At 38.1% G+C, this 19,161-nt stretch overlaps 1 protein-coding gene across 1 annotated transcript in view; it reads right to left on the reverse strand.

The window, feature by feature from the left end:
• LOC128661302 (zinc finger protein 585A-like) overlaps nt 1-18,636 on the reverse strand; it is a 304,604-nt gene extending 285,968 nt beyond the window's left edge. Inside the window, exons 1-2 of the mRNA XM_053715573.1 lie at nt 18,530-18,636; nt 15,480-17,164 (exon numbers count right to left, since the gene is read on the reverse strand). Of these exons, the coding sequence (XP_053571548.1) occupies nt 15,480-17,164; nt 18,530-18,548 (1,704 nt within the window). The 5' untranslated portion in view covers nt 18,549-18,636. The remainder of the gene's footprint in view (nt 1-15,479; nt 17,165-18,529) is intronic.
• Between the last annotated feature and the right edge of the window lie 525 nt (nt 18,637-19,161).

Here is a 19,161-nt window from a genome sequence, read left to right on the forward strand (position 1 = left end):
GGTCTAACTCTTGTGTGTTCTGGCTTTTATAAGTTTTCACTCTTAGTTTTTGAATAGTGCACCACTCCCCAGGGAGTTAGTCTGCACAGGACTCTAACGAAGAAGGGATCTGGGGGTATGACCTGCCAATGATAATATTAGCAGGAAAGGGGGGGGTAGTGCACTACACCTCCACACAGCTTTATTAATGAGAGTGTATTTAAGGTGCATCACTGCATATATTTCTCCCTGAACTCCCTGAGCCATTAGCCGTGTGTGTGCTCTGTTACACTATTGAAGTAGCGTGTTAGGATTCTAGCTGTTGTCCCAGTTTTTCCACACAGTCGTATTATCAGATCTATTAATATTCAGCAAGAACAAGCCAGTCTCAGTGAGTATCGGGTCTAGATAGTTCTCTTAACCATCCTTAAGATGGCGACTTGCGCAAAAAAAGTTTTTTGTCCTAGGAACCTATTTAACTTCTGTCCGCAACTGCTGCTATTATATTTATTGGGGTTGCAGTGTGCTTCCTATCAGAGCGTGTATGGTGGCAACTTGTTAGAGGATCTTTTGATACTCACTGCTTCGATAACCGCAGCTTTTCTAATTGGGTACACCGCTTTCCACTTCTAGTTGTGCTTATGGGTTGTTATCCTCTCGCTGCATTGTGTTATCCTTCAATCTGGATCACCGGGTCCCCGGGATTAACCCAGGTATAGATTTCAGTTGCTTGGTCTCACTGCTCAGCGAGGAGGCACAGACTCCCTTCTGCTATATCAAGTCGGTTAAAACAGCTGATCCAGTCTGCACAGGATGGGACCTTAAGTCGCCCAACAGACAAGAGCACTGGAACCTGCACGTGGATACCGATGGCCAAATAGCGATAACCTAGGAGCAACGTCACGGTGGGAGCTGTCTGAAGGATATCCAGTCACCGACCTCGGCAATTTGATAGACAGGTCAGCGGACCAAGCAACAAAGCCAAACATAGAGCAGGTAGTATAAACTCAAAAGTTTAATGTGGTTAAAAAGTTTAAAATATATCAGCATATAGCATATAGCTGTAAGCTGTATGCTGTATATATTTTAAACTTTTTAACCACATTAAACTTTTGAGTTTATACTACCTGCTCTACGTTTGGCTTTGTTGCTTGGTCCGCTGACCTGTCTATCAAATTGCAGAGGCGGGTGACTGGATATCCTTCAGACAGCTCCCACTGTGACGCTGCTCCTAGGTTATCGCTGATTGGCCATCGGTATCCATGTGCAGGTTCCAGTGCTCTTGAGTGCATCTCTGTGCTGTGAGGCACACGTTTGTGCCGCTATCCTTGTGAGTACCCCCGCTGTTGGGCTGCTGTGTTAGCTTTGTCTCCTCCTTGCTAGATGATATTGTCCCATGAAGTGCCTCTGTCTTCTGTTTTCACAGGTTTCTCCCTTCGTATCAGTTCTCAAGAGTGCTGCCTGACCGGAGGAGTGATTCGCCGCTATAGGACTCTTAGGATCTTTAGGATTGGTGTCTACTAATCACTTGCGCACCTCTCATAGAGACTCTTTGCTCTATCATTTTGATCCAGTCTGCACTGGTATTGTTGTTGGTCCGGTGTTTAATCACTTGTTTTTAAGTGAGTTTCTATCTCTAATCACTTAGGAATTAGTTAAAAATTACTTTTATTCCCTGGAGTTATCCTTAAGTGCGACTATTCTCTTCTCCAGTTAGCTCCGCCTTGGGATTCTCCAATTATTACCGCAAGTTTATAAATAACTTTTCTCAAACAGTAGCTCCTCTCACTGAATTGACAAAATGGAACAAAGACTGTAAACATTGGCCTCCTGAGGCCATAAATGCCTTCTCTGAAAAAGGCATTTTGTTCAGCTCCTGTGCTTTGCCATCCTGATCCTGACCTACAGTTCACTCTAGAGGTTGATGCCTCAGAGATAGGGGCTGAAGCAGTTCTTACCCAGAGGGACCCCTTGACTTCCAAGTCACAACCTGTAGCCATTTTTTTTCTAAACGCTTTACTCCTGCAGAGGAACTAGGATGTGGGTAATCGTGAACTCTTAGCCATTAAGATGGCCTTGACTGAATGGCATCACTGGTTAGAGGGCACCGCCAATGCTATTCAGGTTCTCACCAACCACAAGAATCTGACTTACCTAGAGACTGCTCATCGACTCAATCCTCAACAGGACAGGTGAGCCTTATTCTTTTCCCATTTTAACTTTGTGATCTCTTATCTTCCTGGGACCAAGAACAAGAAGGCGGATGCCCTTTTCCGTCAGTTCCATCACTCAAATGATTCCTCAGAAGCTCCTATAGAACACATCATACACCCCTCCTGTGTGGTTGCTCAACTCAATACCATCCTTCTGCAAAGATTGCAAGGTGCCCAGTCTAGTAAACCTCCTGGTGCCCCCATGGCTTCCGATATCCTCTTTGTACCTCCGAACCTACACATCCCTGTGCTAGCCTGGGCTCATGATAGCAAACTCTCAGGACATCCTGTTTGACTAAGACTTTCAAGCGTCTTTCCCAACACGTATGGTGGCTTACTATGAAGTCTGACGCTCAAGGTTATGTGAAATCCTGCACAATTTGTGAGGCCAACAAGACTCCCGATCCTTGTCTTCTGGCTTGCTCCAACCATTGTCCATTCCCAAATGACCCTGGACACACATTACAATGGACGTAAAGGGACAGTCTAGTCCAAAATAAACTTTCATGATTCAGATAGGGCATATAATTTTAAACAATTTTCCAATTTACTTTTATCACCAATTTTGCTTTGTTCTCTTGGTATTCTTAGTTGAAAGCTTAACCTAGGAGGTTCATATGCTAATTTCTTAGACCTTGAAGGCCGCCTCTTAAGAATGCATTTTAACAGGTTTTTCACCACTAGATGGTGTTAGTTCATGAATTTCATATAGATAACACTGTGCTCATGCACATGAAGTTACCTGGGAGCTATCACTGATTGGCTAAACTGCAAGTCTGTCAAAAGAACTGAAAAAAGGGGCAGTTTGCAGAGGCTCAGATACAAGATAATCACAGAGGTAAAAAATATATAAATATAACTGTGTTGGTTATGCAAAACTGGGGAATGGGTAAAAAAGGGATTATCTATCTTTTAAAACAATAACAATTCTGGTGAAGACTGTCCCTTTAATTGTGGACCTTCCTTCTTCCAACCACCATACAGTTATCTGGGTTGTGGTGAAACGCTTTTCCAGACTGGCTCACTTCGTACCCTTAACCAAACTACCTTCTGCTCAAGAATTGTTGTCCCTTTTTTTCTTGCATGTGGTGCGACTTCATGGCATTCCTGTGAATATTGTTTCCAACAGAGGTCCACAATTCATCTTTGCCTTCTGGAGAGTCTTTTGTAAGTTGATTGGAACCACTGTTTCCTTGTTGTCTGGCTACCATCCTCAGATCAATGGACTATCTGAGAGAACAAACCAGGATCTTGAAGCCTACCTTAGAGCCTTTGTCAATGCTCGCCATACCAACTGGTCTGAATTGCTACCACTGGCTGAGCTGGCAAGAAATACTCATTGGCACTCTTCTCTTCGATGTTCTCCATTTCAAGCCACAGCAGGGTATCAACCTCATGTCTTCCATCTTTCAGCTCAGTCCACTGGTGTCCCTTCCGCAGACTGACACGTCACTGAACTCACCACACATTGGCAACGTATTCGCTCTCAGCTGGCTCTAGATATAAGAAGTTTGCTGATCGTCATAGGGCTTCTGTACATGCCATCCCAGTGGGTGAACATGTTTGGATCTCCACTCGACACATTAGTCTACGTCAACCCTGTCACAAATTGGGGCCTAGGTTTATTGGCCCTTACAAGGTCCTGAATAGACTGTCTTCTGTTGCCTACAAAGTGGCCTTGCCAAAGACCCTACGCATACATCCAGTCTTCCTCATCTCACTACTTAAACCTTACATCAAGAACAGATATACCCGGCTCCGAGCTCATCCTCCTCTGCTCTTGGTTCGTGGTGACCCTGAATATGCAGTTGCTAAGATTCTGGACTCCTGATACAGGCGCAGACAACTGCAGTATCTGAAACATTGGAAGGGTTACTCCATGGCAGATCGTTCCTGGGTTCCTGCCCGTGATGTGCATGCTCCATCTTTGGTCTCCAGATTCCATGCTGCTCATCCTTTGAGGCCGACTCTGGTTCCCGGAAGGAACCCTTGAGAAGGGGGCTATGTCAAGCTGCGCCGCTCTAGCCGTTGCTGGGGGCGCAGCGTCTCCTTCCCAGCTAGTTGCAGGGGCAGTGTTGGCTCTGGATGTGTGCAGCACTGACGTCATCGCCGCACGCTCCGGATGCCAGGCGGACTTCAGAGGCGTGAATCTGCGTCTATTTAAACAGTTAAAGAATGATCTGTCACTGCCCAAGTATAGGTGTTGCTTTTTGTGCTCCTGGGTGTGACAGATCATTCTTTCTTGTGCCTCATATCGTTAATGAACCTGCCTGACTACTCTACCTGCTTTAACCCTTACACTGCTGGATTGTTTGCTGTTGCTGAACCTGCCTGTCTGACTATTCTACTGGACTGTTTTACTTTTGCCAAACCCTGCCTGATCATTCTAGTGGTGTGCCCTTGGATTGCTTTACTGTTGCCAAACCCTGCCTGCCTGACTATTCTAGTGATTCATCCTTGGACTGATCCGCTGCTGCCACTGGGGACTGTCCTGCCTGTGGTGAGTGCTGCCTTCCTCATCTCATTAACTTTCTCTGCTCTGGGATATTCCCTATCATTCTGGCTCGACGCCGGGATAACAAGACTACTGGCCGAGTTCGGTCTGATAGAGCACGAGCATTACAAAATTACAGGAAAATGGGGCAAAATAAATAATGAAGGTAAATGTAATAAATAAGTAAATGACAGAGAACAGTCCTATGGATTACAGTTACTTTATTAGAAAGAAGGCAGCACTATCAGGACCATACTTTCGCGTTTTGCTCATCAAGCACTTTGTCAGACGTCGCTGATGAAGTCACAATAAGAGGTCACGATAATGCTGCATCTTTCTAATAAAGCTGCCTTAATCCATAGGACTGTTCCCTGCTGTTTGTTTATTACAGTTTATATGTAGTGAATAGAGGAATCACTGTAACAGCGAGGACCCTTTGTACCACTGAAGTGTTGGCATGCAGCTGCCGGAGGAAACCTAAAAGCTACACAGGAAACTCGCCATGACCGGAAGTGACCAGTAGCACAAGCGAGTGGGACACTCTTTCTGCATACGGGCCAATAATTTATCCAGAAACTAAAAAAGGAGTGACACCCCAACATTAAATGGCTTCAACATTAAAGAGAAAATAAACGCATTTTTTTTTCTTTCATGATTCGGATAGAGCATGCAATTTTAAGCAACTTTCTAATTAACTCCTATTATCATTTTTTCTTCATTCTCGTGGTATCTTTATTTGAAAAAGCAGGAATAAAAGCTTCGTAGCCAGCCTGTTTTTGGTTGAGAACCCGGGTTGTGCTTGCTGATTGGATGGCTAAATCTAGTCACCAATCGGCAATCCATATCCATGGTACTAAACCAAAAATGGTCTGGCTCCAAAGCTGTCCTGCTTTTTCAAATAAAGTTACCAAAAATATTAAGAAAAATTTATAATAGGAGTAAAATAGAAAGCTGCTTAAAATGTCATGCTCTATCTGAATCATGAAAAAAAATATTTGGGTTTACTATCCCTTTAAATAGTAAGTGAAGTTATTTCTATGTGTTTAGTGCATTATTAGTCACTGTATGTCTGTGACACACAGATAATATCCCGGCACACAGCTGATATAACAATACTATTAGACAATAAATAGTGAGTGAGTGAAGTTATTTCTGTGTGTTTATTGCATTATTAGTCACTGTACGTTTGTGACACACAGATAATATCCCGGCACACAGCTGATATAACAATACTATTAGACATTAAATAGTGAGTGAGTGAAGTTATTTCTATGTGTTTATTGCATTATTAGTCACTGTACCTCTGTGACACACAGATAATATCCCGGCACACAGCTGATATAACAATAATATTAGACATTAAATAGTGAGTCAGTGATGTTATTTCTATGTGTTTATTGCATTATTGGTCACTGTACGTCTGTGACACACAGATAATATCCCGGCACACAACTGATATAACAATACTATTAGACATTAAATAGTGAGTGAAGTTATTTCTATGTGTTTATTGCATTATTAGTCACTGTACGTCTGTGACACACAGATAATATCCCGGCACACAGCTGATATAACAATACTATTAGACATTAAATAGTGAGTGAGTGAGTGAAGTTATTTCTATGTGTTTATTGCATTATTAGTCACTGTACGTTTGTGACACACAGATAATATCCCGGCACACAGCTGATATAACAATAATATTAGACATTAAATAGTGAGTCAGTGATGTTATTTCTATGTGTTTATTGCATTATTGGTCACTGTACGTCTGTGACACACAGATAATATCCCGGCACACAACTGATATAACAATACTATTAGACATTAAATAGTGAGTCAGTGAAGTTATTTATGTGTGTTTATTACATTATTAGTCACTATACGTCTGTGACACACAAATAATATCCCGGCACACAGCTGATATAACAATACTATTAGACATTAAATAGTGAGTGATGTAATTTCTATGTGTTTATTGCATTATTAGTCACTGTACGTCTGACACACAGATAATATCCCGGCACACAGCTGATATAACAATACTATTAGATATTAAATAGTGAGTGAGTGAAGTTATTTCTATGTGTTTATTGCATTATTAGTCACTGTACGTCTGTGACACATAGATAATATCCCGGCACACAGCTGATACAACAATACTATTAGACATTAAATAGTGAGTCAGTGAAGTTATTTCTATGTATTTATTGCATTATTAGTCACTGTACGTCTGTGACACACAGATAATATCCCGGCACACAGCTGATATAACAATACTATTAGACATTAAATAGTGAGTGAGTGAAGTTATTTCTATGTGTTTATTGCATTATTAGTCACTGTACGTCTGTGACACACAGATAATATCACGGCACACACCTGATATAACAATACTATTAGACAATAAATAGTCAGTAACATTATTTCTATGTGTTTATTGCATTATTAGTCATTGTACGTCTGTGACACACAGATAATATCCCGGCACACAGCTGATATAACAATACCATTAGACATTAAATAGTGAGTGAGTGAAGTTATTTCTATGTGTTTATTGCATTATTAGTCACTGTACGTTTGTGACACACAGATAATGTCCCGGCACACAGCTGATATAACAATACTATTAGACATTAAATAGTGAGTCAGTGAAGTTATTTCTATGTGTTTATTGCATTATTAGTCACTGTATGTCTGTGACACACAGATAATATCCCGGCACACAGCTGATATAACAATACTATTAGACATTAAATAGTGAGTCAGTGAAGTTATTTCTATGTGTTTATTGCATTATTAGTCACTGTATGTCTGTGACACACAGATATTATCCCGGCACACAGCTGATATAACAATACTATTAGACATTAAATAGTGAGTCAGTGAAGTTATTTCTATGTGTTTATTGCATTATTAGTCACTGTACGTCTGTGACACACAGATAATATCCCGGCACACAGATGATATAACAATACTATTAGACATTAAATAGTGAGTCAGTGAAGTTATTTCTATGTGTTTATTGCATTATTAGTCACTGTATGTCTGTGACACACAGATATTATCCCGGCACACAGCTGATATAACAATACTATTAGACAATAAATAGTGAGTGAGTGAAGTTATTTCTATGTGTTTATTGCATTATTAGTCACTGTACGTTTGTGACACACAGATAATATCCCGGCACACAGCTGATATAGCAATACTATTAGACATTAAATAGTGAGTCAGTGAAGTTATTTCTATGTGTTTATTGCATTATTAGTCACTGTACGTCTGTGACACACAGATAATATCCCGGCACACAGCTGATATAACAATACTATTAGACATTAAATAGTGAGTGAGTGAAGTTATTTCTATGTGTTTATTGTATTATTAGTCACTGTACGTTTGTGACACACAGATAATATCCCAGCACACAGCTGATATAACAATACTATTAGACATTAAACAGTGAGTCAGTGAAGTTGCCTCTATGTGTTTATTGCATTATTAGTCACTGTACGTCTGTGACACACAGATAATATCCCGGCACACAGCTGATATAACAATAATATTAGACATTAAATAGTGAGTCAGTGATGTTACCTCTATGTGTTTATTGCATTATTAGTCACTGTACGTTTGTGACACACAGATAATATCCCGGCACACAGCTGATATAACAATACTATTAGACATTAAATAGTGAGTGAGTGAAGTTATTTCTATGTGTTTATTGCAGTATTAGTCACTGTACGTCTGTGACACACAGATAATATCCCGGCACACAGCTGATATAACAATACTATTAGACATTAAATAGTGAGTCAGTGAAGTTATCTCTATGTGTTTATTGCATTATTAGTCACTGTACGTCTGTGACACACAGATAATATCCCGGCACACAGCTGATATAACAATACTATTAGACATTAAATAGTGAGTCAGTGAAGTTACCTCTATGTGTTTATTGCATTATTAGTCACTGTACGTCTGTGACACACAGATAATATCCCAGCACACAGCTGATATAACAATACTATTAGACATTAAATAGTGAGTGAGTGAAGTTATCTCTATGTGTTTATTGCATTATTAGTCACTGTACGTCTGTGACACACAGATAATATCCCGGCACACAGCTGATATAACAATACTATTATACATTAAATAGTGAGTGAGTGAAGTTATTTCTATGCGTTTATTGTATTATTAGTCACTGTACGTTTGTGACACACAGATAATATCCCAGCACACAGCTGATATAACAATACTATTAGACATTAAACAGTGAGTTAGTGAAGTTGCCTCTATGTGTTTATTGCATTATTAGTCACTGTACGTCTGTGACACACAGATAATATCCCGGCACACAGCTGATATAACAATACTATTAGACATTAAATAGTGAGTGAGTGAAGTTATTTCTATGTGTTTATTGCATTATTAGTCACTGTACGTCTGTGATACACAGATAATACCCCAGCACACAGCTGATATAACAATACTATTAGACAATGAAAGTATACAGTAAAGTTGTTTTCCTAGGAATAATTAGTCAGTTTATATTACAGTCTCAAGGTGTTTACTGTCCCTTTAATCAGATCTAGCTTTGTGCTATCTTGTTGTGAGTCATTGTTTAATGAAGAGAACATTGTGACAAATCTAACAAGATATTGATTACCTAGAATATAATTTTATTAATTATTTCTGTTCTTAATTATAGAGATATAAAGGTGCAATAATGTTTAATATGTTAGATCAGTTTATTATTGTGCCACTGATTGTATATAACTATGTATTTAAAGAGACAGTCTACACCTTAGTCATCTTAAAGTCTTACCTTAGATTAAGCTGCAAATAGCATCCTGCACCTTTATCATGCAGCAGGAACAGTAAAAGAAAAATATTGAAATGGCTCAACTTGTGCATAGAATTAACTTGCACTGAAAAGTGGTTAGATTAAGCTTTACATAAAAAACAGGCAATCCTAAAACCTGTAACAATAGGAGAGTTTTGTAAAGGGGGGGTTTAATGCAAAGTGCCTAAAAAATTAGTCTTAAAATCTAAAGTTATCAAGCAATCAAGAAAAAATATGTCACTAATATCTGTATGGAACTGTGCCTCAAATAAATATAAACAATATATAAATAGATATAAACAATATATAAATAGATAGATATAAACAATATATAAATAAATATAAACAATATATAAATAGATATAAACAATATATAAATAAATATAAACACTATATAAATAGATATAAACAATATATAAATAGATATATACAATATATAAATAAATATAAACAATATATAAATAGAGTTAAACAATGTATGCATAGGAACTATAATAGATATGTACTCCACGCAATATGTATATATATTAAAAAAAATTATTTGTTAAACCCCTTAGCGACCGACGACGTATGGGGTACGTCATCTAAAAAAATACAGTTAGCGACCAAGGACGTACCCCATACGTCGTTGGTCTTTGAAAGCAGTGGAAGCGATCCTGATCGCTTCCAGGTGCTTTCCGGTTATTGCAGTGATGCCTCGATATCGAGGCATCCTGCAATAACATTTCTTAGCCATCTAATACAGAGGGAGCCACTCTGTGGCCCTCTCTGCATCGGACATCGATGTTGTTGGGTCTGAGTCGATGTGGGAGGCGGGTGGGCGGCCATCAATAGGAGTTTTCATCAAAAGGGGGGCGGGATTGTGGGCGGGGTCACGCACGGACAAGCACAAGTGCATGGGGGCGGCAGGCGGGTGCGGGTGGGAACCACTAAACTATGGAAAATGTAATGATATTAAGTGGGAGAAAGGGGGATGGGAATTGGGAATTTTAAAGATCTAAGGGATCTGATAGGGGTAGTTGGTTGGTCTTTGGGGGGGAAGCTACACTACAGAAAAAAATAAAAAATAAATAAAACAAAACAATTTTATTGTAAACTGGGTACTAGCAGACAGCTGCCAGTACCCAAGATGGCTCCCAATAAGGTAGAGGGGGAGGATTAGAGAGCTGTTTGGGGGGGATCAGGGAGGTTAGGGGCTAAGGGGGGATCCTACACAGCAGAACAATTAAAAAAAAAAAAATATTTTAGTACTGGCAGACTTTCTGCCAGTACTTAAGATGGCGTGGACAATTGTGAGGTGGGGGAGGGAAAAGAGCGGTTTGGGAGAGATCAGGGGGTGTGATGTGTCAGGTGGGAGGCAGATCTTTACACTAAAGCTAAAATTAACCCTGCAAGCTCCCTACAAGCTACCTAATTAACCCCTTCACTTCTAGACATAATACAAGTGTGATGCGCAGCGGCATTTAGCAGCCTTCTAATTACCAAAAAGCAACACCAAAGCCATATATGTCTGCCATTTCTGAACAAATGGGATCCCATAGAACCATTTACAACCATTTGTGCCATAATTGCACAAGCTTTTTGTAAATAATTTCAGTGAGAAACCTAAAGTTTGTGAAAAAGTGAACTATTTTTTTTATTTGATCGCATTTGGCGGTGAAATGGTGGCATGAAATATACCAAAATGATATACCAAAGATATCAGTGTTCCAATGTAACTATCGCTAATTTTGAAAAAACGTGGTTTGGAAATAGCAAAGTGTTACTTGTATTTATTGCCCTATAACTTGCAAAAAAAGAAACATGTTAGCATTAGGTATTTCTAAACTCAGGACAAAATTTAGAAACTAATTAGCATGGGTGTTTTTGGTGGTTGTAGATGTGTAACAGATTTTGGGGGTCAAAGTTAGAAAAAGTGTGTTGTTTTCAATTTTTTCCTCATATTTTTTTTATAGTAAATTATAAGATATGATAAAAATAATGGTATCTTTAGAAAGTCCATTTAATGGCGAGGAAAACGGTATATAATATGTGTGGGTACAGTAATGAGTATATAAACGGTATATAATATGTGTGGGTACAGTAAATGAGTAAGAAGAAAATTACAGCTAAACACAAACACCGCAAAAATGTAAAAATAGCCTTGGTCCCAAACGGTCAGAAAAGGGAAAAGTGCTCTGGTCACTAAGGGGTTAAACGTATAGATATAAAACACATCATATGACTAAATCATACATGATTTTGTAAAAAAATATATATTTGTTTAAAAATGCTTTTTTCGAAAATCCTTAAAAAATTGAAGTGTCTTTAGAATATGGTAATGCTAAAAAAAGTTCAATCACTTAAAATAAATAGTCAATATAGATAGTCAATGTTAAAGTAGCAGTTGATGTTTGCTACAACAGTGGTCCGTATAGTAAAATATATACCACTTCCTTTGCTGCGTAGTATATGATTGATAGTAGTCGAATCCTTACCGGACTTGCTATGAAGCGATGCAATGTTTTTTGTTGATGATTTTTTGCTGAATAGCAACTTCCTGCACGCCCACCTATGCAGGATAAAGTCACCTTCGTTACGGATTATCTGGAAGGTGACTTCATCCCGCATAGGTGGCGTGCAGGAAGTTGCACGGACACTAGGACGCACTGAGTTTGAATCAATTTTGGATGTAAGCATTATAGGTCAACGGACCGATCTTCTATTCAGCAAAAAATCATCAACAAAAAACATTGCATTTCCAAAGAAGCATTTTTTAAACAAATATATAATTTTTTATAAAATCATGCATGATTTAGTCATATGATGTGTTTTATATCTATATGTTTAAACAAATAAAATGGTATCTTTTAATATATATACATATTGCATGGAGTACATATCTATTATAGTTCCTATTCATACATTGTTTATATCTATTTATATATTGTTTATATTTATTTGAGGCACAGTTCCATACAAATATTATTCAAATATTTATATATTATATTTTATATATTTTTTCTTGACTGCTTGATAATTTTAGATTTTAAGCCTAATTTTTTTAGGCGCTTTGCATTAATCCCCCCCTTTACAAAACTCACTTTGAAATGGCTGCCAAGCTCAACCCACTGATGACATCATGATCTGGGCTGCCTATGGCATCCAATCACAAAAGGCTCACTAGTTAGATTCAACAGACTGGCATTGCCTAGATGCAGCCCAGATCATGATGTCATCAGTGGGCAGAGCTTGGCAGCCATTTCAAAGTGGCCAGAGACAATATTTATTTTAAAATAACTTTTACTGTTCCTGCTGCACGATATAGAGCTAGCTGAGCATATCTGGTGGGCCAATGACAAGAGACACATGTGTAGCCACCAGTCAGCACTCAGTAGTACATAAGTTTGTTAACAGAAGTAAAATTAAAAGTATCATAAAATGACACATTCTACCTAAATCATGAAAGTGTAATTTCCTATCCCTTTAATTAATAGAAAATGTATGTGTATAAAGTCTTGCTGGTGATTAATAATATGGGTTGGTGTAGTTTGGGGTTAATTTGATATTGTTTTATGCACTGTTAAAGGGACAGTAAAGTCAAAATTAAAAACTTAAATGGATTGGATAGAACATGACATTTCAAACAACTTTCCAATTTACTTCTATTTTAATTTGTGCTTAGTTCTCTTAGTATCCTTTGTTAAAGAGTAAATCCTAGGTGAACCCAGGAGCATACATGTATCTTCAGACAGCAGAGATTTCAAGAACATTTATAGCAATGTTATACATTGCTACAAACACTGCTGCACAGAGTACTAAATATGCGTGCACGCCCCTAAGCTCATATAAAATCAGCCTCCTAGGTTTACTCTATAACAAAGGATACCAAAAGAACAAAGCAAATTAGATAATATAATAAAATTGGAAAGTTGGGTACAATTGCTGCTCTATCTGAAATAACAGGGTTTAACTCTTTCACTGTCAGTTTTGGTTTCTGTCTTTGTGTCAGGGTACCAATAAGACGAGAAGTGCAAAAATAATCCCACCTTTATTAATAACAAAAAATAATAAAAAGTCCACAAGTCAAATAACAAGCCAGGAGTCAAAGTCAGGAGCCTGTCACACCGTACCACTCTAGTTGTTGCTAGGGGCGTGGCATCTCCTTCCCTGCTCGTTGCCAGGGGTAGTGTCGGGTCCGGATGCGTGCAGCACGGACGTCATCGTCGCAAACTCCTGATGCCGGTCAGACCTCTCTACCTGCTTTACCCCATAACTGCTGGATTGTATTACTGTTGTCGAACCCTGCCTGCTGGACAATTCTAGTGGTGTGCCCTTGGATTGCTTTACTGTTGTCAAACCCTGCCTGCCTGACCTTTCTAGTGGTTCATCCTTGGACTGCTCTGCCATTTCCGCTGGGGACTGTCCTACCTGTGGTGAGTGCTGCCTTCCTCATCTTATTAACTTTCTCTGCTCTGGGATATTCCCTATTATTCTGGCTTGACGCCGGGATAACAAGACTACTGGCAGAGTTTGGTCTGATAGAGGAGTATCCCACAAGCGTTACAGAGCCAAAGCGAGTATTTAGACAAGCCAGAATCAGGAACAAGGAGAACAGCAAAGTCAGGAATCAGGAACCAGAAGAGACATCAGGCAAGCCAGATAAATACACAGGAACTAACAAACAGGTCTGAGACAACGCAAGGGCAAAGCATACTGAACAGAGGCCTGTTAAATAATAAGTGATTACATTACAATTCTGAGACTGCAACCTGTCTCACATGGATTTTGTACAACAGTCTGGCGATAAAAGGGCGTGCAGGAAATGAGCTGCATTAAACACTCTGTACCAGACTCAGTAAGAAAGGTGAGTAAAATGGCTGCCAGCAGCACATGGCAAACAAAGCAGGGGAAAAAAACTGATACTTTGATGATGTTTTCCTAATTATTGTGTGATATTGGGTTTTTAATTATACAAAAACACAAAATACTGGTCTGGATTACAATCACTTTTTATTTGCTTGAAAAAACATTGTATATCATTATATAGTAAAAAGCAGCATTACATGATATACGCACACAATGGTATAAATATACCTAACACTTGTGCTCTTGATACAAAGGGATTTATCAGACATATAATGTTCCCTTTATATATACAGTATGTGCTATTATCAGTTCTTGTGGCTTCTAACTAACATGAAAACATCTAACAGACATAATATCAAGTTACAGAACATGACACACATATTACATACCCAGTATACATGTAGGTTATAGTAGCCATTTAAATTAAACTGATTATGATCACGTATGTACCGGTTACTGATATTGTGTCTCATTAAATAAAATCAGTTTCCCCTCAGTAATTCCTCTGGTATATAACATTTACAATGCTAAGCATCTATTGCTATAAGAAAAGGTTTATCCACATGATGTGCACATTAAATATATCTCCCATATGTCAATCATTTGAGACTGATGTTCTTGTTTATATAAGTCTCTAACACTCTTCATATAAAGACTCCTTTATTCTGTAAATAATTATTTCCTCCCCTATGTAAATTAAACATACAACTGCTAACACTGGCATAATAATAAACAACACTGGGGATGCTTTGGTGGTGAATGGTTGTGTAAACTGGTCAGTATGAGGACAGATCTGTATATTCCTGTGTGGTGTTTGGAGTCTATCACATTGATATGAGAGAAACTGAGGTGCACATATATAGAGGAACAAAGGACAGCAGGAGAGCACTTCCAATCTGGGGCTTTTATAACTGGGATTAGAAAGTGTTATTTACAATAGGATCCTTTATGATGCTTCTATTTAGAGAGTTTGTCCTCTTTAGGATAATTGTAAAAATGTTTGTACACTGTGCATATAAAGTTTATTTGTGTGTAAATATTTGGTGTTTTGTGATACCGGATGTAAAAAATTTTTTTTTTCCATTTTCTAAATATGTGAAAGGTTTCTTCCCTTGTGAATCTTTTCATGAGTTTTAAGATTATCCATTTGTGTAAAACTTTTTCCACACTCTGTACATGTGAATGGCTTTTCTCCTGTGTGACTCCTTTCATGAGTTTTCAGACTACTCATTTCTGTAAAACTTTTTCCACACTCTGTACATGTGAACGGCTTTTCTCCTGTGTGACTCCTTTCATGAGTTTTCAGATTATACATTCGTGTAAAACTTTTTCCACACTCTGTACATGTGAAAGGCTTTTCCCCTGTGTGACTCCTTTCATGAGTTTTCAGACGATCCATTCGTGTAAAACTGTTTCCACACTCTGTACATATGAAAGGCTTTTCCCCTGTGTGAATCATTTCATGAGTTTTCAGATTTCTCTTTTGTGTAAAACTTTTCCCACACTCAATACATGTGAAATGCTTTTCCCCTGTGTGAATCCTTTCATGAGTTTTCAGACTACTCTTTAGTGGAAAACTTTTCCCACACTCTGTACATGTGAAAGGCTTTTCTCCTGTGTGACTCCTTTCATGATATTTCAGACTACTCATTTCTGTAAAACTTTTTCCACACTCTGCACATGTGAACGGCTTTTCTCCTGTGTGAATTCTTTCATGAGTTTTCAGACTACTCTTTTGTGGAAAACTTTTTCCACACTCTGTACATGTGAAAGGCTTTTCCCCTGTGTGAATCCTTTCATGATATTTCAGATTACTCATTTCTGTAAAACTTTTTCCACACTCTGTACATGTGAAAGGCTTTTCTCCTGTGTGAATCCTTTCATGATATTTCAGACTACTCATTTCTGTAAAACTTTTTCCACACTCTGTGCATGTGAAAGGCTTTTCCCCTGTGTGAATCCTTTCATGAGTTTTCAGATTACTCTTTAGTGTAAAACTTTTTCCACACTCTGTACATGTGAAAGGCTTTTCTCCTGTGTGAATCCTTTTGTGATATTTCAGACTACTCATTTCTGTAAAACTTTTTCCACACAATGTGCATGTGAAAGGCTTTTCTCCTGTGTGACTCCTTTCATGACTTTTCAGATATCTCTTTTGTTTAAAACATTTTCCACACTCTGTACATGTGAAAAGCTTTTCTACAGTGTGAATCATTTCATGACTTTTCAGATATCTCTTTTGTGTAAAAATGTTTCCACACTCTGTACATGTGAAAGGATTTTCTCCTGTGTGACTCCTCTTATGAGTTTTCAGATGATCTATTCGTGTAAAACATTTGCTGCACTCAGTACATGTGTGTGGTTTCTCACCTGTGTGAATTTTGTAGTGTTCTAGTAGATGAGACTTCCATCTAAAGCTTTTCTCACATTCTGTACATCTGAAAGGTTTCTCCTTTGAATGCATCATTTGGCTAGACTGTAGACTTTTCACTTCTTTAATATCTTTTGAGTACTCATTAAATGTGTGTGGTTTATCCTTTGGGATAATCATTTCACTAGATAAGTCATAAATGTTGTCCTCTTGTTTGATGACTAAATTACTCTCTGTACATAATGATTGCTGCCCAGTTCCTGCCAAGTCACCATCCTCTCTAAATATCTGCTGTGACATCCCCAATGTTTGTAAATAGTCATTAGTGTCTAAGACTTTTGGAGTTTGCGGTATCATTCTGATGCTTCCTATAGTGAAGGATGGATATGAACTATTCAAGTGTTTGTCTACATAAAAAGAAATAGAATAAAGAAAAATAAGAATGTTTATTTATTTATAATATAATCCATCTCAATAAAAAACATATTTTTTTTATACTCAAATGTCTTCCATTTTGTATTTTTAAAGGGACAGTCTACACCAGAATTTTTATTGTTTTAAAAGATAGATAATCCCTTTATTACCCATTCCCTAGTTTTGCATAACCAACACAGTTATATTAATATACTTTTAACCTCTGTAATTATCTTGTATCTAAGCCTCTGCAAACTGCCCCTTTATTTCAGTTCTTTTGACAGACTTGCAGTTTAGCCAATCAGTGCCTGCTCCCAGATAACTTCACGTGCACGAGCACAGTGTTATCTGTACAAAACACATGAACTAACACCCTCTAGTGGTGAAAAACTGCTAAAATGCATTATGAAAAGAGGTGACCTTCAAGGTCTAAGAAATTAGCATATGAACCTCCTAGGTTAAGCTTTCAACTAAGAATACCAAGAGAACAAAACAAAATTGGTGATAAAAGTAAATTGGAAAATTGTTTAAAATTACATGCCCTATCTGAATCATGAAAGTTTATTTTGGCCTAGACTGTCCCTTTAACTTTATTTACCTGTAAATCACAAATTAAAAAAGCATGACATAGAATGTAAACATTACTACATCATAGTAAACTAAATTACTGATTACTGATGAAAACAAGTTATAGGGCCACACTTAATAAGGTGCATGTGAATAATGTTCTCAGCAAGGGAACAAGTACATCTGTATTCTGGGCACGAGAGGTGACATCCACCATCCTCATTTAACATTGCACAAGCAACTGCACATACAGCCCTGCCCGGCTCATGCACAGCCAGTTGGGTGAGAACATGATGCCTTAATCATCACAGACAAATCAGCAGTGTGAGATGTTTTGAGAGGGTAAGAAGCAGTGACCTTATGATAATCTTTATCTTTCAGCTGTGGTTGTTCTATTTATATAAAAAGCCAAAAACTTTTAATAATACTCACTTTAAAATTAAGCACACAAATCAGTAGTGGTTCTGGGGTGGGGAACACTGGGGGAGTTGTGGGTGTTCCATGAGCGAGGTCAAGGCAGGGAAAGATGGAGTTGCCGGTGTTCTGAGTAATGAACCAGGTTAGGGGGTGAGGTTAGGCAGTTGTTGGACATGGTCTGTCTAAAAGGACAGAGGGGGGAGTAGTAATTTTTACCCTACTCCTCAGCCCAATGGGGGTTGCTCCTTCTCTATAACGTCACTGACACAAATGTTCTTAAAGATGCAGATATAAATATAATAGTTTACATTTATTTACTGGGAAATTAGAATAGGTCACTCAATTAAAGTCAGCATAATATCTATTTTACTTACCTAACACATATGAGTTCATGCTGATAACAGGCTCCAATGTCTGTGCTCAGGAAGAAGGTTCCCTTATTCAATCAATTCCTGATATCTCTCAGTGCTCTGGCTGTGTCTGTAAAAAGTATATTAAATGGTTTAGACAGATAATAATAAATAATTGTTCTGATTAACTGTACGTATGGTATAATTAAAGGCACGCATAACAATTCATGTGATACATTTCAGCAGTTTAGGTTATTACATATGTGCTATTGATACAGCACAAGCATTTAGCAGTGAGCTCTGTGGGTGTTATAATTGCCCCTTAAAGGGACAGTCTACATCAGATTTTTTATTGTTTAAAAAGATAGATAATCCCTTTATTACCCATTCCCCAGTTTTGCACAACCAGCACAGTTATATTAATATATGTTTTACCTCTGTAATTATCTTGTATCTAATCCTCTGCAGACTGCCCCTTATCTCAGTGCTTTTGACAGACATGCAGTTTAGCCAATCAGTGCAGACTCCTAAATAACTCCACGAGAGTGAGCACAATGTTATCTATATGATACATTTGAACTAGTACTGTCTAACTGCTTTGAGCTAAGAGGCGGTTTTCACCGGTTTAAAAATCAGTTTGAGCCTACCTAGGTTTA

Source organism: Bombina bombina, chromosome 5, assembly GCF_027579735.1.
Source record: "Bombina bombina isolate aBomBom1 chromosome 5, aBomBom1.pri, whole genome shotgun sequence".
In the NCBI taxonomy this organism is placed as follows: domain Eukaryota; kingdom Metazoa; phylum Chordata; class Amphibia; order Anura; family Bombinatoridae; genus Bombina; species Bombina bombina.